This window comes from Liolophura sinensis, chromosome 10 (assembly GCF_032854445.1).
Source record: "Liolophura sinensis isolate JHLJ2023 chromosome 10, CUHK_Ljap_v2, whole genome shotgun sequence".
Classification (NCBI taxonomy): Eukaryota; Metazoa; Mollusca; class Polyplacophora; order Chitonida; family Chitonidae; genus Liolophura; species Liolophura sinensis.
This window is the reverse complement of record NC_088304.1, coordinates 13,647,305-13,670,670: the sequence shown is the minus strand read 5'-3', so window position 1 is coordinate 13,670,670 and position 23,366 is coordinate 13,647,305. Positions and strand designations below refer to the sequence as shown.

At 37.9% G+C, this 23,366-nt stretch overlaps 1 protein-coding gene across 1 annotated transcript in view; it reads left to right on the top strand.

Moving 5' to 3' along the window:
• The first annotated feature begins 7,025 nt into the window (after positions 1 to 7,025).
• Positions 7,026 to 23,366, top strand: part of LOC135476182 (protein phosphatase PTC7 homolog) — a 40,546-nt gene continuing 24,205 nt past the window's right edge. Inside the window, exons 1-2 of the mRNA XM_064756116.1 lie at positions 7,026 to 7,359; positions 19,999 to 20,178. Coding sequence (XP_064612186.1) covers positions 7,137 to 7,359; positions 19,999 to 20,178 — 403 coding nt within the window. The 5' untranslated portion in view covers positions 7,026 to 7,136. The remainder of the gene's footprint in view (positions 7,360 to 19,998; positions 20,179 to 23,366) is intronic.

The following is a 23,366-nucleotide window of genomic DNA, read 5'->3' as shown; positions in this document are numbered from 1 at the left end:
TTCAAACAGCATAAGTGCTATGTAAATTGATTGATTGTTTGGTTAGTGCATTGAAATAAACATCATTTCATCTTGATAATTCACCTTGTTCTGCATTTTTTAACGCAAGTAAATAAAGTATTTATAATCACTTTAAAGGGCCGTTTCCACGGAGTCTGATAATCGCAGCGATTCTCGCAATGGTTCCCGCTATGGCACCCGCAGTGGATCACTTCTAATAGAAATAAGCACAACCGCCTCCACTAAAATCGCAGCAGGAATCGCACTGTAAATAGCCACAGCGTTTTCCACATCCAGTCACACCCTCGACTGATTTCACCGCGTTTCCCGTTGCGTCTTTTGGTTTGATCGGCTGGTAGAAATTGTCGTGTATTGAATCTGGATACATGTACATTATTTATTCAGTGTTTCTAGAAACATCACAAAGTGAAAGATGGAAGTAAAAGTGAGAATAATTTTGGAAGTTGAAAGAATCGAGCGTTATTTGATAAAGCGAATCGGACATCATGCGTTAAACGCTATGAGAGCTGCAGCGGGATACACATATGTTCTGGTGAAAACGGCCCTTTAAGCTGAATTTCAGTTGCACAAAATGGGACTACCCTAATTCCAATTTTTTCGCATATGAAAAAACAACTTGCAGTGCAATTTATACACACTGTTAATTTGATTTTGGAGACAAAAGTACACTCGTTTTATTGGTCAATATCATAGCTTAAGAAAAAGTATAGTTATATCAGCCAACACAGTAAAATGCCTTCGGAATATGCTTGAACCGCTTGCAAACATGTGAAAAGGTTGAAGCATTAGAGAGATGAAATATTCTTTTGAGCTCTTGCATAGATGAAAGGAATGAAGTGCTTCGAATGGTTTACAACCGTTTGAACAAAATTATTTTCTCTTCATTCAGCTGAAAGAAAATGACCAGTTTTGTTTATGTGTATATATTCAAACACTAAAACAAGGTCTGAAAACAGAAGCCTCTTGTCCATTGCAATCGCTGTATGTTCAAGTGCAGCACGTGCTGGCTCACGGATACCAGACGGTCATGTGGGAAGACCTGTAATTTGTGGATTTTCATAACTTTCAACATGGATCTGCCCAGTCTCTTACCACCATAACGCTGCACAAGTGAAATTGTACAGCGTAAAAATCCAATGAGTTAAATAAATAAATAGTCACTGCAAAATATGTCCATAAATACTCCTTTTTGATTTTTTAATAACTGCATTATTTTGTACATATATTTTGGCAAAGTAACAAAAAAAAACCATCAAAGACATTTCTCAAAATGTGGATTTTAGGACCATTGTTTGAAAAGCATTCAGCAGGTTACCGCACTTAGGCTTTAATACAACATAGAGTACTTAAGGCCATAATGTTAACGACAGAAACAATGCCATACAGTTACGCGATAACATTTTCAATCGACCATACGTCGAAGAAAAGAAAGTGCGTGATTGTCAAGGGGAGATAATTTTCGAGCGCACGAAGGGGAATAACTCGCATACGCAGCTAGCGGTAGCGGGTAAAGTTAGAGCGTCAGCCTCATAAAAGGACAATTCATGTTCAAACCCGAGCCTGGTCATACAAACCGGTAAAACTTTAAAATGTGGAATATTGGATTAACTCGCGTTGGGCCCTTTCATAAAGGCATACGTCATAAGGGTGTGGCGTCGTGTGGTACATCTTCCAGTAAATAGTTGTAACAACGTGATTTAAGATTGAAAGAAAACATTACAAAATTGTTTCGTGCCTTTACATTCTGTTGAGTATGCATTGTGAAAGACTACAGCATACAGAGTAAAGCCATAATAGCGACGGCGAGTGTGATAATTGCCAAATGGTCACACGTAATCGGTGAAAAACGGCCCCTTATCAGTTCTTTTTTTACAGCTGTTCATGTAATTGTTTATAAAGTGGCAACTTTCCCGCCCCCTACCATCGTGGCTGAAACAGAATTAGGTAAAACAAAATGCAGTGACGATAACTGCAAAAGGTTCTTTTAACCTTCTCTGCAGATTGTTAAGTCTTGGAACACGTCGACAGTTTTCGTGAAAAATAGCAAATTTATATTGTTGTTTTAGAAAGTGACATACGCTTTCCATTTCGTTTCCCATTTATCTTGACAGAATTTTGTCCTTGAAATGATGCGAATCATTTTGTTAAGAGCTTCAGTCGATCAGATCCGTTTGTTTTTGAAACATGCGGATCATCCTGTCACGTTTTCAAGTCGACCACGACCATTGTTCTTGGAACATGGAGAGAATTTGTCACGTTTTTAAGTGAACCACAGCATTGTCCGTTTGCCATGAAAAGTGCGAGGTCAGTTGTTCAAAAGTGTATTAAAGTTAAGCCAGGCTTAAATCTTAATACCAGTTTCATTCTAATACAAAGGTAATGGCACTTTAGTCTGGACTAAAGTTAGTAGCGAGCTTAAGCCTTAATACACTTTTGAACAACTCGGCCCAGATCATTTTGCCCCGTTCGTCAGTGGACCAGGGGCCACTTTCACAAAACACCGTAACACATATTTCTTTATAACTTTTTTTATTAAAAGACGTTGTCTTGTGTTATTCTGCAACAAGGCGACGTCATTTATTTATTTGATTGGTGTTATACGCCGTACTGAAGAAAGTTTCACTTATACGATGGCTGCCAGCATTATGGTGAGAGGAAACTGGGCAGGGCTCGGGGGAAACCCAAGACCATCCACAGGTACAGCTGGAGAGGAAGCCAGCATGAGCTGGACTTGAACTCACAGCGAACGCATTGGTGAGAGGCTCCTGGTTCATTGCGCTGCACTGGTGTGCTAACCCCCTCGGCCACGGAGGCAGCGCGATGTCGTTTATGAGAGAAGATACGAAAAATTGACGAACGTGGTGAAATGGTCTGCACGTTTCATGGCAAACGGACGAAGCTGTTGTCCACTGAAAAATGTGAAAAAATTATCACCATGTTTCAAAAACAAGGGTAGTCATCGACTGGAAAACGTGATAAAATGATCCGTACAATGATTTCAAGTACAACGGGACGTTGTCCTTGAAACAAGCAGTGGACCAGGCAAGTTGTCCCTAAATTAAATTACATAGGTTTTTGTGTTTTATAAACCTATGAAACGGCATTTTTGATCATAAGATTAACATGAAAACATGTTTTTAGCCCAAGCTGGCTGGTAGCTACGATATGGTATTGTCCAGCTAGCTTGGGCTAGCATGTATTGTGTCCTTGAAAAAAATGTTTTTGTTATTTCAAATAAAAGCAGAAAACATATACATGCACTACCTTTATGGTACTGGACTTTGTATGTTTACTCTATCAAGTAAAGGAAGGGCCTTTTGCCAAGGGTTTTTGTCATGAAAACATCATGCATTTTCGTCCTTGAACCCTGGAGATTCTTTCGTCTCGATCAGACAGGAGTTTTTTGGGCATATTTTGAAACATACCGGTCCTTTAATACACATGCATATTTTCAACTCAAGCTCTCAAACTGCATGTTAATTTATGGGTTCGTGGTGGCAATATAAAAGCGGTCGACGACGTTTGTGCAGTCTATAGCCTAACGTTAGTTGAAACTGCATGTATATTGTCACGAATATGGTACCGGTATGTTAAGGGTTGGTAATATACGTCGGGCACCCCGCCCATGAGCTGAATACCATTGCATAAGTAATAACTTCTTGAGTATACACTCCAAAAAATAATCTGTTAAATTTAAAGGAAAGTCTGAGTTGTCTGAGTTGATGCTAGAATGTATTCTGCTTTTGCAACAGATTATTCTGTTAAATATAACGCTCATACTCTATTAATTCAATATAAAGATTATATTAGACTAACAGAATATTATGATGAATATGACAGAATATTGTGTTATAATAACATAAGCATCGCTCAGACAACAGTCATTCTGTTAAAATTAACATATCAATTTTTGAGTGTATGGAGTTAAACAACAGCTATCAATTTTTTTTTTCAAGTAGGCTATATATGAAGGGGCGAAATAATAAATGGCACTATATATGTATATAAACTCCACACGTTTAATTTTCTTTTTTAAACTAGCTTTCATGCAGCAAGGTTCAAAATTTCGGCCTGTGATGGGTATGCAGTGGCTTAAGAGATGTAATGCATGTTTATTTGAGAATGATGCAACAATGAAGAGTCGACGTAAATTGTAAACAAATATAGGCCTACCACATTATCTGACTTCTTCGACTAGAGAGTATACATAAATTCCAAATGCACCGCTTCAAATTTCTAACTCTGTATACACGCGACGAGCTATAAGCAACATGGTGTTGCAATTTTACTGTAACATGTACTTTCTTTAAAATTTTAATTATAAGCAAATAGGAACGTGAGTCACGGGTTTATACTATATATACAAATCCTGCATCGGAAGAATCAACTTACTTACCTGATGGCTGCCAATGCTATGGGTATGGAGAAAACCGGTGTGAACCACAGATCTTTTGCAAGTTTTTGACGAACTTTCCCACTTTCCTTCTATATGTATATCTGCAAGGCTAGACAAGCAAGATGAAATGTGGAACCAACAGCTAGGTCTTATTAATGTTATATAATCGATATTTTAAGTGCTGGGCACGAAGGATTCAGTTTATCCCGTTTCCTCCAGCAGTGCATGCGTAAAAATGATTCTATATACATGTACGTTTCAGTATGAGCGTTCAAAACCAACTAAGAAAATAAATAAATAAACAAATATATAAATAAAAGCATGTAAATTATAATGGCCGGTATAATTCAAATGATTCCAAAAGCGCAATTTACAGGTGCCTGTAAGTTCAAGTCCAACTTATTCTAGTTGGTTTCCTCTGCGCGAGGTCTTTCAGCAACCTACGGATGGTCGTGGGTTTCCCTCTAGTTCTGCCCTATATATATATATATATATATATATATATATATATATATATATATATATATATATATATAGACAACAGTGTGTATCACCAATACACATTTTTGTTCTGTTTTGTACCTGCAATACACAAAAGTGTAGATGTTCCATTTTATTACGGTTGTGTGTACCTGAGGTGCACGGTCGTTTTTATTTATTTACTTATTTGATTTGTGTTTTACGCTGTATTCTCAAGAATATTTCACTTATACAACGGCGGCCAGCATTATGGTGGGAGGAAACCGGGCACAGCCCGGAGGAAACCTACAACCATCCGCAAGTTGCTACAGACCCAGTCGTTTTTACATAAGTGAAATATTCTTGAGTACGGTGTACGTAAAACACCTCTCAAATAAATAAATTTTCCTGAGCTAAAGCTTGTTCGCATATCGCTTCCTTCATCAGATATCCCGGTCGATATTACTAAACTGTTTGTGTACTATAATTAAAAAGATAAAAAGATATTGACAAAGGTCGTTTGTTTGCTCCGGGCACTGTCATTTCCTCCATGGCATCCGTGCTTGCATAAATCTAAACAGCTTTATATAAGTGAAATATATAAGGGTGGTCAGAAAGTAACACGCTCAGACAGGCGTGTTGATTTTGGTCAGTCCAGTGCCATGCAATCTGGCAGACCTGCTAGTGAACTTCGAAATCCTTTTAGTGATGCCAGTAACGACCGACATAAACAGACCGTACGCTCTGTCGGGGCACGATGACCTCTGAGGTAGCACGTGGGCGAATCGTCGTAAACACCACGCGTGGGCCATTATACATAGTCAGTGCAACGAGTCAGCTATCAGTCTTAATTGATATGAATGTGGTAATTTCTGTTTGTTTATTTATTTGATTTTTTTTCTTCTTCTTTGCACCATCCTTTAATTTAGCTGGCGCAAAGACATTGTTGCTGAACGGTATTGATAGCTAACCCGTGTCTCAACAGTACATTACACCTGAAGGCAGATTCTTCAATGCAATGATGTCACTCTAGATACCACGTGACATCAACTTCAACTTTACAAGTACCTTAATTTTTTCAGTATTATACATATGCACTGATTATACGGTCATATGGGTGGTTAGACACATGAAGAGCACTGAACAGAGTAAATCTCCAATACAACATATATATATATATATATATATATATATATATATATATATATATATATATATATATATATATATATATATATATATTTAACTTGTCTATAAGTAGACAAACACGTCTGTTCATGTACAGAGTTACTGGATAGTAGGGTTTGTGCTGGCGCAGATTTTATTTAATTGTTTTATTTATTAAATCTTTCTTGGAGTAGCTGATATATAATTCCATGTCAGTCAAAGTATACATCTGCATGATTCATATATGCCGACAGATATAGAGCTTAGCGTAAACACCACGTACATTGCCTCATACATAGGCCTATAGTTGTGAGGTATCGAATCTCCTTAAAAGTCGTTATATAATTTTTGGTCTTGGCAATTGTTCAGTGTCAAGCTTGCACGCATGGCGAGTGAAATAATACATAGCATTATTGGTATATATATATATATATATATATATATATATACGCTATAGGTTTGTTATCTGCCGTTGTGGAGTTCTGACATATATACATGTATTATCTTTATTAAACTGACTACTTCTGTGTATACCTGTACAACAATGTTTTATTCAACGGGCACTGTTTTAAACTTATATATATATACGTCTCTGTATAAAGGTTTTTTTTTCTTTTTTAATTAATTTTTTTTTAAGTTTTGACGTTTAACCCAAACTTTATTATAGCAACTCTATACGTAGGCCTATATATTTATTTATCTGATTGGTGTTTGGCAGAATATTTTACGACGGCGGCCAGCAAAATTTGTAAGTTCGTCCGTGTTTCCTCTCTAACTGATGAGTATGAAAGGCTTATGATAAATAGACAGTGTTTCATAAATTTCAAGCAAACTAAATCATGATTCTATTTCTAGAAATAGATAAGATCTGCTCGTGAATGGTTTAGCCAGACAGCTGGTTTTATAACAAACTTAGACTGCCGCAGTTCTCTCCCCTGAACCGAATGAAAACAAATGACGTCACACTGGTGGAAGACAAAGATGGCGACGAGCTAACAGCATGTGGAGGTGAGGAGGGAATTTCATTTCGTTTTTATCCCGACAGAAGTGGGTTGGATAAGAACAAGTTGACTGGAAAAGAGCCTGGCGAATCATGCAATCGGTGGCCCTTTACGGCAGGCTGCTTGCTCGGGCGATTGTAACAGGAATTCATAGTGAAATTCAGTTGAAATCTTCAGTGGACAGGAAAGAGCTCCAGTTCGTAACTGGAGCCTCGGGATTTTCCAAGAGTCTTTCAAAACCTCAAGGACCCAAGAAGTGGACTTTTGGAGATGACGCTTATTTTATAGCCAGGGATAAAGTAGCAGATGTCATTGGTAAGTGTCATCTTCGGTATATGTCATGTATTTCTCCTGTCATTAGACTTATTTTGTACTATCACGCACTTGTTGTAAGTTACTACGTAAAACTCATCAGCTGTTGCGTGTGACAATGAAGAGGTCAATGTCTGTCAGCTATCATCATGGGGCTCGTTTCACAAAGAGCACGTAACGTTAACGTGCACTTGATTTCCATGGGGACCAGTGCTGTAGGTATTACGCCGCATGTTAGTTACGAGGACTTAATCCTCGTAGGGCCCACGACGGTTCCATGAACATCATGAGTGACAACTTTTTGGCCTGTCGGTGAGTGTTCGATAGACTTTTTGCTTGGTATGAAATTTATTATTCAGGAAAATGTTTCGATCGAATCTTGGAGTTTGATTACCTACACAGGGAAGGTGGGTGGCAGTGTGTCTAGTCCATCTAGATGGACTCAGGGTGCTGTTTTAACATTCTGACATTCATCATAACACTGAGTCCATCGCCACATCTCAAACAAATCGCTGCACATCTGAGCACTCCAACTCAGTGGAGGTAATCTAATTGAGGTCTGTGCTCACAGCACCTAAACTTATCTGCATTAAAAATACAAGCTCTTTTTTATGCCTTTTTGGATTGAATTCAGAGTGTTAAAGTTATTCTTGTAGACAGCAATCGAAATATAATAGTTTTCTTGAGGATTTCAATACCGAAATTCAGTTGCACTTCAAACCCAGAAGTAGGTCATATGACACTTTCAAATGGCTGTCGACAACGAGGTACTTTTGGTACCTCAGAAGGTCTGGTATTCAATGTGACCACATCGCAGCGAGTTAATTAGTTTCATAGGTGAGGATAGTATGTTAAGAGGATAGTATTAGAGATTCTGCTATAAAATTACATATAAATAAGCAGAGAAGGTGAGTGTCATAAGTGGGAAGGAGATGGGAGTTTGAAATCAACGGCATGTTTTTTGAGAGGTGTTGATTGGACTCAGTGTTACGATGAATGTGAGAATGACATTCATCACACATACAGTAGCAGTCAGATTTCCTGGTTCGCAGTTGCATGTATGGCTCCAACAGCGTCAGATAATGCACAGAAGTTGTCAAAATGTCACACAATGGCTGTAAAAACTGAATCTTTTCCTGGTCAATTATATGTTAACTGGTTTAGCTTAAAACCATCATCACGTTGTGGCTTTATTTTGTTCCTTCAGCCATAGAAAGGTATTGTTGTTTCCACCTGATTTGTGGCTGTGTGGTGTGATGTTCAGTTTTAGAGTCATGAGTGCACTGCAGAAAAAAGGGTTGGAAAAAAGAAGAGACAAAAAAGTAGACAATGTACATGTAGACAAAAGCCCTTTTATTCACAGAGTGAATAGATCATTTGTTAAAGAGCAAGGCAGAGAGGTCACCCTTTTTTTTGTCTCTTTTTGATCATAAGTTATATTTGACATCAGTGCCGGTAGATGTGTGACTTAATAAGGACTTGAACTGTCCGCCAGGTGCAAACAGTTCCATAATTCAGTAACACAAAATGAGTGAAAATGTGTAACTGTTCACATGCTTCATGAGTTGCTTACTCATGAGAAGCGTTTATGTATTGTATAGTTGTGTAGAAAGGCCTCTACCTGAGGAAAAGTCTGAAGAATTGGCAGATTTGTTGTGTGTAAATGATAAAATAATTTGATTTGGTATATATAGTGAGTGACCCCAAAATTTAACCAAAATGGGCATTTCCATGAGGAAATAAATACCATAAAATATTACTTTAAGAGCTAAAAGTTAGTGTTGCAGGTGGATATCAACTTACATGGACCTTCAAAACAAGACTCCAAGACTCACCTGTCTTAACATTAATAGAGCTCTCAAAACCATGCAAAATGTGCACAATTTCAGGTTGTTTGTTATCTTTGTACTTTCATGTGCTCACTTATGTGAATTAAATTTAATTGTTAAACCTCTTTATGATATACCTTTGTCAATGAAAAAGACGCATGTTCTGGGTGATTATAAAACTAGTCCTGTATTGTCACAATAAAGAAATTGATGTCAGGCCATATAAATGTACATATACATTAGCTGTGAACTTCTGATCATTTCACATTGTATTCACATTGCACATACTCAAATTAACATATACATATATACAGTGTATATGTAGAAGCAAATGTAGGTCAATTTGCAGGTCTGCTGTCACTCACACATCACTCATGTGCCCTTTCTGACATGATGGGTGTTCATGGGAAATTGGGAGGGTCAGCTGTTACTTGACTTTTTTCCCCCCATTTTTGGCCTGATTTTAACACAGAAAATTTTCTTTGTTTGACAAGGTGATGTGACCTTTGGCCATAAGGTTGGTCAGGAGGCTGGTTTAATGCACCCGGACATGTACTGTATATCACTTAAAATTTGGTGTATAAATGCACATTCAAAAACACGGGGAGACCTTATAAGAATTCTTTTGATGCCTACACTCAGGTTTTTCTGACAAGAAATTTGTCAAACTTCACAAATAACTCTTAAGTGGCCTTGTAAGGTGGTCGAATCAGTCAGAATTCTGCAAATCATGTCATTTTTTGAAAAATGATAGCTTTTAGGTGATATATGTTTTATAGTATACATTTGCCTGCCAAGGTGTGATGGAGTTTAGCAGGATATGCTCCACTTTCTTCACTCAGAATTCACCCAGTTCTGGCTAAACCGATAGCATTGTGCAGAGACTAGGTGAGGTGTTATGTCTGGTGTCTTCAGCATGGTGTTTTAGTGAACTAGCAGTAGTACTTTATTTACATATATACAATGAGTAGATCCTACCACTGTCAAGGTCTGATTGAAATACATGTAGTGGTGAGGTGATATTAAACTGATGTTAAAATTCCGAGCGAATGAACAGTTTGAAGTGTTACCTGTTTGAATGTAGTTCCTACAAGTACATATTCTCTGTATCTCAAGTTTCCTGCCTCAGTGTAAATATTAATAACTGCTTATTGATATCGAACAATATGATATGGTTTTGATTCTTGATGCCACATTCATTGTAAGTAGGTGTCCAGTGTAGATGAACTTTCATATTCCCGTAATTCAGCAAAGTGAAATGTGAAATTTGATTCTCAATGCATATTTGCACACACACACCAGTATATCAAACCTACATGTATATGCTAATAGTTGAGGTGAAATTTTTCAGATGGCATGAAACATTAATGAAGCCATTTAAACTGTCAGTGTGCATTCCATGTTAAGCACGGAATTAAGTGGCACAAGCCTAGCCCTTGCTAATTGGCTGATGTTAGCCACATGCGAGTACCCAAGGCAGTTTTTGAGATCAATTGATGGGTGTTAACTGTAGCTTGGAAATTGGCACCTACATCATAAAAAATACATGTTCTTGTCACCAGTGGAGCATATGATAGCTGGCGAACATTGCGCAACATGGGAGTGGTATATGTAGTTACTGTGAATACCAGGGACCTAGTTTACAAGGTAGGAAGAGCTCAGCATGTACATTTAACGACCATATCTACAAAATCATTTACAATGTAGGACTTCTAAGTTTACACGTGAAGTAGACTGTGATATTAGCTTTTATTTTCTCATGTTTTGCTGGCAGACCTTACTACCGCTGTGAAATAGTTGAATTGATGTATTTGAGGTGTAATTTATGGAATACTAGGACATATAACTGTATGCAGAGGGCCTCCGTGGCTCAGTTGGTTAGCTAGCACAGCATAATGACTCAGGAGCCTCTCACCAATGCGCTCGCTGTGAGTTCAAGTCCAGCGCATGTGGGCTTCCTCTGCAGCCGTACGTGGGAAGGTCTGACAGCAACCTGTGGATGGTCATGGGTTTCCCCCAGGCTCTGCCCGCTTTCCTCCCACCATAATGCTGGCCATGTTGTGTAAGTGAAATATTCTTGATTATGGCATAAAACACAAATCAAATAAATAAATAAATAAAATATACCTGTATACATGCATTGCAGTATGTGAATGAAGTGGAGAAAGAAGGATAATTGTCACCAGTTTGTAAACAGTATAAAATTGCATTGTTACCTGAAAGTTAACAGTCCATCTAGGTACAATGTAATGTCTATGTGCACTCTATATTCACACCTGTGGCCAGTAACATTTGAGGTGAACAATATGCTCTCTTCTTTCTGTCTTAACCACTGACTCTATAACAACATGCTGAACATTTGGCTTGGATGCCTAAGTGCTCTGCACGCAACATTGCAATCAAGTAATTAATGATAATGTACAGTGTACTTAACTGTACATCACAGAAAATGCCTTGTTCCCCACTTTGCTACTTAATGCATGTTGGTACACTGGATTTGTGGTATTGCCAGGCTTTTTGGTATTGTCAGGCTTTCTGGTGTCATTTATTTGGATGTGATTACTTGTTATGTATGTGTGTATATATACATGTAAGTATATGACAGGATACACCTGTGTATGTAGAAGTCATTCTTAAACAGAGATATTATTTAATTGGATTTATTTGTTTTATTTGATTCGTGTTTATGCCATACTCAAGAACATTTCACTCATACGACAGCGGACAGCATTATGGTGAGAGAAAAAAGGGCAGAGCCTGGGGGAAACGCATGACCATCCGTAGGTTGCTGACATACCTTCCCACATATGGCCAGAGAGGAACCCAGCATGAGCTGGACTTGAACTCACAGTGAGCAGATTGGTGAGAGGCTCATGGATCATTACGCTGCGATAGTTTGCTAACCAACTGAGCCACAAAGGCCGCGTCTATTTAATTAGGACATTTTTGGAATCCTCTTGTGACTTATAAATACAAGTTCATCACTTCATTAAAAGGATGCTACTGGCACTGGATTTAAAGCTTTGAGTTTTATTTTGTTGCTTTAAAGCCATATCAGAGTTTTTATACAATGTATGCATTGCTTCAGTGCTGGGAGATAGAAAGCTGTTCTATTTCTGCCGAATTCCCCAAGCTAATTTGTTTTAAGATGATGTTGTTTTGAGATGCTTTCTTGAGGTTTCTTTGGTGTCCAAAAATTTAGATTTCATTAGGGTTTTCATGAGTGACCCAACAAGTAAAAATCCAGAAATGGAATAAAAATAGAACTCCAGCTTTTTAATTCGTCTGATCTTGAGATTTATTTCAATTTCTAATTTTTCAAGGATTTCTGATTATGCAAATATGTCTTCAACTGGGAAAAACACTGGGATAGGTCATATTTGAAAATGGCTTCAACTGGGAAAAACACTGGGATAGGTCATATTTGAATATGGCTTCAACTGGGAAAAACACTGGGATAGGTCATATTTGAATATGGCTTCAATTGGGAAAAACACTGGGATAAGTCATATTTGAATATGTCTTCAACTGGGAAAAACACTGGGATAGGTCATATTTGAATATGTCTTCAACTGGGAAAAACACTGGGATAGGTCATATTTGAAAATGGCTTCAACTGGGAAAAACACTGGGATAGGTCATATTTGAATATGGCTTTAACTGGGAAAAACACTGGGATAGGTCATATTTGAATATGGCTTCAACTGGGAAAAACACTGGGATAGGTCATATTTGAATATGTCTTCAACTGGGAAAAACACTGGGATAGGTCATATTTGAATATGGCTTCAACTGGGAAAAACACTGGGATAGGTCATATTTGAAAATGGCTTCAACTGAGATAGTAATTCATATTCGAATATGTCTTTATCAGGGATAGTTCATATTTTCTCCAAATTAGATGATTTTCAAGGTTTATATTTCCCCCATGGGCCGACATTGGAAAGTATTTATTCTGCCCATAAGACAACAAGTGAAATTGGTTGGCCATAAACTGCTGAACTCTTTCCTTGTTCCTAGCTGACAAAGCAAGACACCCGTAAACGGTTAAATCTATTGCTTGAATTCTGAGGTTATTTATGATAGGTTTATTTTTGACAGGCCCCTGTGAGGGAAAAGGCTACTGCCAAGTCTAGGCCGTCAATTTTAGATTCTCTGGGTTTTTTTGGGTTTTTTTTTTTAAAGGGATCATATTGACTATGGAATCGTATTGACAAGAAAATCCATTTTATTGATTAGATCTCCTGCTAGAGCATACATACGAGAATGTGATAGTGTAATGCTGCGTAGACCTTTGACATTTAAAGATGGGTTTTATGATGGTTCACACAAGTACGTACGTGTTCACACGCCTGGCGTGATTTGGATGTAAAATTTGCTGGAAATGTTTGTATAGCCAATATTATAGTTCATGTATATGTATAATGGCTGATGCTAATTAGTACATGTATACATGTATATGTATAAATTGTATTGTCAGCATATTTGTACATGGACATGTACTTCCTAATTTTACCTCCTTGGTGTCCTAATTGTTAGAGCGTCTTCCTCGATGTTGGAAGACCTGGGATCAAACCCTGGTCGGGACATACAAAAGACTTTAAAAATGTTACCAACTGCTGCCTCACTTTACGCTCAGTACTCAGAGGTTAGAACAAGGAAACAGGGCTGGTTGGCCGGGAGTGAGTATTATGTGACTGTGTTGGGTGTCGTGTGGTGTCTTTAGCATGATACTTCAGTGGCGGCAGCCCTTTGGCGGCACGAACGCAACCTTCCACGAGAAGACACAGTATATGGACACATACTTAATGACTCCTCCTCATCATACGACTGAAAAATTGTTAAATACAACGTTAAACCCCAAGCATTCATTCATTCATTCATTCAAAATTTTGTATTTTGGTTCGGCCCATTTATAGTAGAAACATGATTTAAGCAAACCTACACGAATTTAGATTTCTCCATATCTTGCTACATGTATCTTTCAGTAAGTGAAATTTTCGGCATTGTAGTGTTTAACACACCTCATCTGAGTAAATCCCATATGTGGTAATTCTTTTAAAATTTGGGACAGATATTAGTAGTGATGAAAGTAGAATATTACATTTCTTTGGAACAGTAAAGATATGAGTACATTGTTCATTAGATGGTCTAACCATGTGAGAAAAAAGAAACTCAATATTCCTGCTAGCGTTAAATGTATATATATTGGCTAAAATGAGCAGACCAAGTGTGGCAAATTTTAGAAGAAACGGGGTAGTTTTGTCACTTGAATACCTATGCGTACATGTATGTGTAAATCTGGTCAGTTTTTCTCTTTATTTCCATGGTGTTGCTGTTGGTCTCCTGGAGAAAATATACCCTAATTCCCCAAAAGAGCAGCTTTCAGTGTGATTTATGCATCTCTAAGTTATGGTGGGAGGTTCGTCATATTAAGAAAGGTTCTTGAGGGACTTACACTGCATGTGCACACCATTTTGTCTGACCTTAGCTGGCTACAGATGCCTGGCAAGGATTAGCATGGTGAGAGTTTGCCAGCAACACCTGTAAGTTCTTAGTGGTTTTTATTACAGTGACCACGTACATGTTTACAGTTACCACTGCTGTTTCAGTGGCATTGAGCTTAACCGATAAAACTGCATGTGGCTTTGTAGATTAAGCTTGCGCTGAACAGTGTATGTGAGACCAACAGTGTATGTGTGTGTAGGATCCCTCCGTGGCCAGTGTGGTTAGCATGCCAGCATGGCACGATGACACAAGAGGGGCTCATCAGTGCACTCACTGTCATGTCTAACTCATGACGGCTTCCTCTCCATTCGTACATGGAAAGGTCTGTCAGCAACCTGCAGATGGTTGTGGTTTTCCCCTGATCTCTGCCCGGTTTCCTCCCACCATAACCCTAGCCACCGTCGAAGTGAAATATTCTTGAGTACAGTATAAAACACCAATCAAATAAATAAATAAAGGCATATCTGTTTATTTATTTGATTTTTTTTTTACGCGGTACTGAAGAGTATTTCTCTTATGCTGTGACAGCCAGCTTTATGTGGATAGGAAACTGGGCAGAGTTTGAGAGGAGACCCACAGCCAGCCACAGACTTTCCCATAAAGGCATATGTTACAAGCCTGATATACTTACACGTGCATGCTGAATCAAAGTGAATTCATCGGAATGGAACAATATTCCTATTGATTCTTCACACGACTGAAATGAACAGAAATGAATTGAATTTCTCAATTAAACCATATGTGTGTTTAATTTATGTAATTTCTTTCCACAATATGGGTCCGGAAATCTGTCTGCATGATTATGCCTTTCTGCCACTGCATCATCACGTTTTGACTAGTGTGTGGGATTTTTTACTGGTAATCTGTATAAGTAACATTTTATAGCTGCGGGCGTATATCAGCCTTGTACACATGTATACATAAGTGTACAAACAGATACTAGAGCATGCTGAACTGTAAGGGATAGTGATGTCCAGTTTAATAGGTTATCATGTGATTATCACTTTATCACCCTTCAACCTGAAAACGAATTCCAGTTTTAACTGGTTACACCTGAACTCACCGGCAATTACGGACATTCCAAACCCGATCTTGACCTTTTATTGCGATCACAGTATCTCCCTGTACATACACAGGTGCACATTTACTTTTAAACTGTTATGGTAACAATGACTAATAAAGTGAGTGACCAGAGTGTCTGGTTAATAAGGCGCTAACCCAGGTTCAATCCCCTCTAAGAATGTAGGGACTTTAAAGTGGATTGGAGTGGTGGGGCAGCAGTTGAGTTAAAGGAGCTTTCTTGCAGTCGCAGAGACACATTTGGTACAGGCCGAATCCTGGCCTTGGGCAAGGATGTTGTAATGCTCTCACTGTTTGTAGGGTCTAGGTAACAAAAGCACTCTAATGCACGTTAAAGACCACATGTATTTCACCAATATAGTGTGCACAATGTTGCAGTTCATCGGTAACTTGCCAAATGTCAGTGGTTTATTCCTCCAGTCATAGAATTGACCGTCCTGGTGCAAGTGAAATATTATTGAGAATAACGCTAAACAGCAAGGAAATAAATGAGTAAATAATTAAAGTAGGTGGTGTGTGGCATAGCACCCGACATTCCCTCTATAATGTCTATGGTCAAACATTAGCTATGATAGTTAACTCACTGGTTTACTGCGATCGTCAAGTGTTGAGGCCATGTGTTAAAATCCAGCTGTCGCTTCTTCAGCTGCAGCTTTAAGTGAGGAAGTTTGTCAGGTGAATAGTTGCTGGATTTACTTCACTCATTATTTCATGACTTATTCTTGACTACGGCCTTAAGGATCAGTCATACAAATCAGATTTAAGCCAAATAAGTAAGTAAATAATGCCAATTTAGAAAATATGCTACAATAGTTGGTAGTTTTAAAGTCTTACATGTAGGTACATGTACAGGATAAAAGACATGCATGATGCTGAATTGTGACTGAATTTCTCATTTTGGAGTCTGGGTTTTGTAGGATATATTGTAGGATATAATGTACATATATATATGTACGCTGTACATTTAGGTTTACATGTTTTTTATACTGTATTTATTTTCAAGTGTGGCATTTGAAATGTAGTAAACCATTAGATTTAATTACATTGCAACAGTACATGTATACAGCAGTACATGTATACAACAGTACATGTATACAGCAGTACATGTATACAACAGTATATGTATACAGCAGTACATGCATACAAAAGTACACATATACAACAGTATATGTATACAGCAGTACATGTATACAACAGTACATGTATACAGCAGTACATGTACACAAAAGTACATGTATACAACAGTACATGTATACAGCAGTACACGTATACAACAGTACATGTATACAGCAGTACATGTATACAACAGTATATGTATACAGCAGTACATGTATACAACAGTATATGTATACAGCAGTACATGTATACAAAAGTACATGTATACAGCAGTACATGTATACAGCAGTACATGTATACAACAGTACACGTATACAACAGTACATGTATACAGCAGTACATGTATACAACAGTATATGTATACAGCAGTACATGTATACAAAAGTACATGTATACAACAGTACATGTATACAGCAGTACATGTATACAACAGTACACGTATACAACAGTACATGTATACAGCCGTACACGTATACAACAGTACATGTATACAGCAGTACATGTATACAACAGTATATGTATACAGCAGTACATGCATACAAAAGTACACATATACAACAGTACATGTATACAGCAGTACATGTATACAACAGTATATGTATACAGCAGTACATGTATACAAAAGTACATGTATACAGCAGTACATGTATACAGCAGTACATGTATACAACAGTACACGTATACAACAGTACATGTATACAGCAGTACATGTATACAACAGTATATGTATACAGCAGTACATGTATACAAAAGTACATGTATACAACAGTACATGTATACAGCAGTACATGTATACAACAGTACACGTATACAACAGTACATGTATACAGCCGTACACGTATACAACAGTACATGTATACAGCAGTACACGTATACAACAGTATATGTATACAGCAGTACATGTATACAAAAGTACATGTATACAACAGTACATGTATACAGCAGTACATGTATACAACAGTACAAGTATAGAGCAGTACATGTATTCAACTGCCATATACGGTACGTGTAGATTTGAACTGATAGATAATTCATAAATGTATTAGTATAGGTTAAAGTTGATTTGGTTGAGTGTCGGGGAACCTTTTCCCTCACCCTCAATACTTCAGTGCCATACCTGTAGCTAGTGGTATAATGTACTTGTTACACCCAGATGTGGAATTAATTAAATTCAGTTACAGGTTAAACAGGTGGATGTTTGGATGTGCATTATGGAAAGGTTACCATAAATAATGTAAAATTTTGCCCATGACCAATTTGCTCATTTTGTCAGATTCTGAGAGTTTCGCTCGTCTTTAAAAGAAAGGTGATTTGAGAGCTGTTGGGAAGGTAGGGTGGTAATACGTGTACTTCCGTAAAATGTAAGTTTCAGCACCAAAAGTAATATTTTATAACATTTATTTGCCTCTAAAAATGCAACTGTTGGGGTGAAATTTTTAAGTCATTTACTGTACATGTAATTTAATATGTTATTTTGTTTAAAAACCTGCTTATGAATGTTTGACAGTGCTTTATGATAATAACATGCAGTCTTGTGAGCTATATATGGAATCCAGGGGTTGATATTGTTGACTTTATTCCATTGTTAGGTATAAAGCTATAAATCTTCTACATAAACCTGTGGGTCAGTGTCACATTTTATTGTGTTGCATTCACATAAATATGTTAAGTACCTGTGTAAACTTGTCAGCTGTGGAAATACAGCCTAAGGCACTCAGTGGTCACGTCATACTGTGGAAATACAACCTAAGGCACTCAGTGGTCAAATCATACTGTGGAAATACAACCTGAGGCACTCAGTGGTCAAATCATACTGTGGAAATACAACCTAGGGCACTCAGTGGTCAAATCATAATGTGGACATACAACCTAGGGCACACAGTGGTCAGATCATACTGTGGAAATACAACCTAAGGCATGCGGTGGTCAAACATACTGTGAAAATACAGCCTAAGGCACACCCTGGGCATTCTGGTTTCCTTCACTCATACAACTGATGGTCATAGTCTAAGTGAAAAAAAAATACTTAGTATGACATTAAATAACAGTAAGACATTGAAAGAAATACATAAATTCATTTGATTCTCCTACAATATGGCTATCACAATGCTTGGTGTTTTAATGCTTTGTGCTGAAGGGTTCTGTTGTCCTGGTTGTTGCTTGGCAGTTACCTGGTAAGGTGTGATGGTTTCTTCAAGCTCTGCATGGTTTCCCTCACCTGATGATCAAATGAGCTGCACTGTCTGAATTGTAGAATAACACATCAAAGTTACCAGTGCACTGACCAAATAGACAGATTTATTGTACATCGCAGTTAAAAAATGGAAATTTAGACTAAAAATTTCAAAACTACATGTATATATAGATTTTAATTCACCGAAAGTTTGCTATGTCAAAATGTACTTTCAGAAGCTCAAGAAGACTTTCAAATTATGCTTTTGATGCCAGCATTTAGTATTTCTGCTAAGAAATTTAGTACCCAACTTAACAAAAAAAAAGAAAATGGCTCTATAAGCCCTAAGGTAGACACATTGATCAGAATTAATCAAACTTTGTCGCTTCGAAAATGTAAAACCTCAGATGAAATACTGGAAATCCAAGATGCAGCTGTCTAAACATTTAAATTTTTTGTTGTTGAAAGCATTTGTTTTGAAATAGACTGTCATTAGTCGCAACCCTTTGTCTGGAAATGAAAAGTTGTAATATCAGTTACTGTGTTAAAAGGAATGCGATTGTACAAGTGTTTTTTTTTTTTGGTACATGTGTTTAAATGTGAAAGAGTATCTTCCTCTTTGTGTAATGCGCGTATATGACCTACATGTAGTTTCATTATGTCAAGTGTAGTGCCCTTTTATAAATCATGCAGTGTGTACATGACATAGATGTGTATGATGAAGTTTACCAGTAACTTGCCACATGCCGCTGGTTTTCCCCTTGGCACTGTTATTTACCTCACCCTTAAAGCAGTCCGTGTTGACACAAAATGAGATGAAAGCAGACAAGGTATACATATTTCTGAATAAAATAAACATTCATCGGTGTATACACCAATGTCCATCATTATTGAAATAAATCAGCCAATCAGACTCCTGTATTGTTGTCGCTGCAGGTGTTGCCGATGGAGTGGGAGGATGGAGGAGTTACGGTATTGACCCTTCACAGTTTCCCCGGTCACTCATGAACATCTGTGAACGACTCGTCCGCGAGGGCCACTTCCGTCCACAAGCCCCGGCCCACATGATCGCTGACAGCTATGAAGAACTCCTACAACAGAAGGGGCCTCTGATAGGTAAGATGTTTGGTCCTTCATGTAATCTTGCACGAATTAATTAGGACTCTTTAGGGACTGATGAACCTGCTGCGCCATCAGTGAATGTCTTATTCAGGCATGTAGCTTTTCTAATAATTGAGAAAATTTCAATGTTAATGGCAAATCTGTCTGTTCCTTTAGCATCAACAACAACAGTGTTAACATAATTTTTTAAGGTCATGAAGTAGAAAATAGATTCAAAGATGTTTTACAACTCAATATTGTACTTCAGCACCTTAGTTGTGGAATTTCCAAATTCTAGCAATGACCTGATGAATAATTTTTTTAAGAGCTGAATCCTGTGGGGTGGCTTAAATATGGCGCCCCAAAAAACAATACATTTTCTTCCAGACCTTATTCATATTCCTGATTTAGATGAGTCACACATCTGTGAGAAATGAGAGACACCACATGTTTGTATGTTAATGCTGTATGACAGTTTTGCTATATGTAACGCCAAGCATGGCATGGAGTTATTGATGGTGTAATACTTAGCACCATCTGTGGGCATTGTGACCACCCACATGCTCCCGGGGTGTGGGTGGGTGGGTGGGTGAGTTGGGGGGTGGGGGGGAAGAGGTCATCATGACATGTATCAGTATTTGTTCTCATGCTTCACACAGATGTTAAAGGTTCTGTAGCTCAGGGGAGGTGAGTAATGTATACATACAGAAAATAGCAGAGTGTTACTGATGCCATAATTAGACAATAACATGTAATGTACAGGTACAGTTGTATATTGTAACCATGTAGAACAGGTCTCATGCACCGGTGCAATAAGGTCGAGTGTTCAGATTCTGGCTGAGTTTGATTGTTTGTGGGTGTATTTCAAGAGGTTTGTCAATAATTAGCAGGGGCTTGGTTATTTCAGTGCGGATTCTGCTCAGTTCCGTTTCAGAACTTGCTGCGTTGTAGTGCTAAAGCTGATTGTGTTGCAGTCACCTGCACAAACGAGGCGTGGGTTCAAACCCGGCCTTGGACAGAGAATTTGTGGATTTCCCTGCTCTCACTGTTTTGCGTGAATACGTTGTCTTGCATTGCGTGAAGGCCACTTGTTTCCCACCAGTATTAGGCGATGTCAGCAATGATAGCTGTCAATACAAATGTGGGGGGAAAAGAGTCTGAATGATTTTAAGAAAAAAAAACATTTAATTTTTTGTATTTATTTATTTTTGTTTTGGCATAATTTTCTTCATTCCCCTCAAAACCATAATCTGTAAACCATAAACCAAAACCTGAGCTGTTTTTCATGTATCCTGTAAAATTCAGACAAAAAATAGTCATACAGCAATCGTGAATAACAAAGTGTCATTTTTGTTTTTTTTTACATGTACGTGAGACTTTTTTTTTCTCCTGAAAATTCTGTTAGTGCTGACTTGATGTCATCGTGCACTGCTCAAGCACGTGATTGTACAAGTAGGTCAGGGTGACATCGGAGTTCCTCATTGAAACATTTTCACATATCCTTGTTTTGAAATGCAGCAGACATTTTCGGATTCTGGTTGCAGTGGCTACAAAATGCATCAGTACTGCACATGCTATAGTTTTAACTTACTCAAACACAAATTGTTTCTGCTGTGAGAGGTTGGTCAAGTGGTCAGTGGTTTCCCCTAGATCGGCCTGGTTTACTTTGGTCACTCTGGTTTCCTCAAGTCACTTCATGTAGACCGGTAAAGTTATACTTTTTATGAAGCCCTAAAATTGACCAACACAACCAAATGTATGTATATTCTTTGAATTCTTGTACTATAAGCTATTATTTAGAGGTGTACTGTCTATTCCATTAAACACTCGCCATCCTGCTGTTGCTCAGAATGGGTAGTTACTCATAGCATAGGTCAGGTATGTGGAAGGTAAGGTACATGTACACTGCACTCTTGATCTCGCATATAGATTCATGCATGTAGGTTAACATGATCATAGCACATATTCCCCTGACGCTGCTAAGTAGGAGAGTTTCGGGTTTGAACTCCTTGGCTGTTAAAAGAAAAAACAGTTTTACTGTTTGATGTCACTTGTAAAAAATTTCATGCAGTCAGTTTTTTGTCATTAGTTTACGGATCACCTGTCTCACTGTGAGGTCGGGACCGGTAGATCCAGGATCAATCCTTGATCGAGTCACACCTAAGACTTTAAAAGAGGAAGTTGTAACTTCCTCACTTGGCGTTCAACGTGAAGGGGTTAGTGCAACGACAGGTTGACCCGAATCAGTATAATGGCTCGGGCGGGGCGGCTTACTTGCCTTCGGTAAGTCGTCTTAGTGAATCAGCACTAAATAAAAGAGCGGTGGAAATCCGTCCTGCAACAAGGAGGCACATTACACGTACATGCACCCTAAGGATTCCTTCGTCGTCATATGACTGAAAAATTGTTGAGTACGACATTAAACCCCAAGCACTCACTCACTCTCATACAATGACACCTCTTTCCTTTAAGAACTTCTGAAGTTCACAGATGTTCAGCTCCTCAGTTTTTTCTCCATCATTTATCTACATATACTCTAAATTACATGTACTTTTAATGCATTTTTTTTTCAAACTCCCATGTTGTAGTAAAGGCAATAACAAAAATGTACCCGTAGTTGCCTAGCAGTTTTGTCAGGTCACATGAAACTGTAGGGACTTCTTTTACCTTTAACTACACAAGAGCTCAGACCCAAAACCCCGATATTGTTATTATAAAGAGGATCCGGGAACATTGAGTGCAATTCATCTGAGACTCAGGACTGTTATTTGAAAAAAAAAAAAAAAAAAAAAAAAAATAAATCAAGCAAATAGGTCGACGTAATCTTTCATTTTCACACTTTTCATTCCAGTGTATTTATTTGGTTTTTCACCGTTGTCTTTTTCATGGACACTCTCAGGCCCTAGATTTAACACTGTAGCCATTTATGTGAATGCGAATGTGAATAATCACTTTGTTCACATGTTTTTGTCAGCTTATCTCAAACCAGAAGAATCCTGTGTCATATACGTGTGTACATTGTATGTAGGCCAAGTGTGTTCAGTCTACTTTTTTACATCCTCATATTTATGAATGGAAAATTTTGCTTGACATTAAACCCAGTGGTGTCTACCATAGTTTATCTGAGCTGTATAAAAAGCTGCTATTTCTCACTTCTTTGTTAATGTGTGTTGTACATGTATTCAGGCAAAATACATGTATTT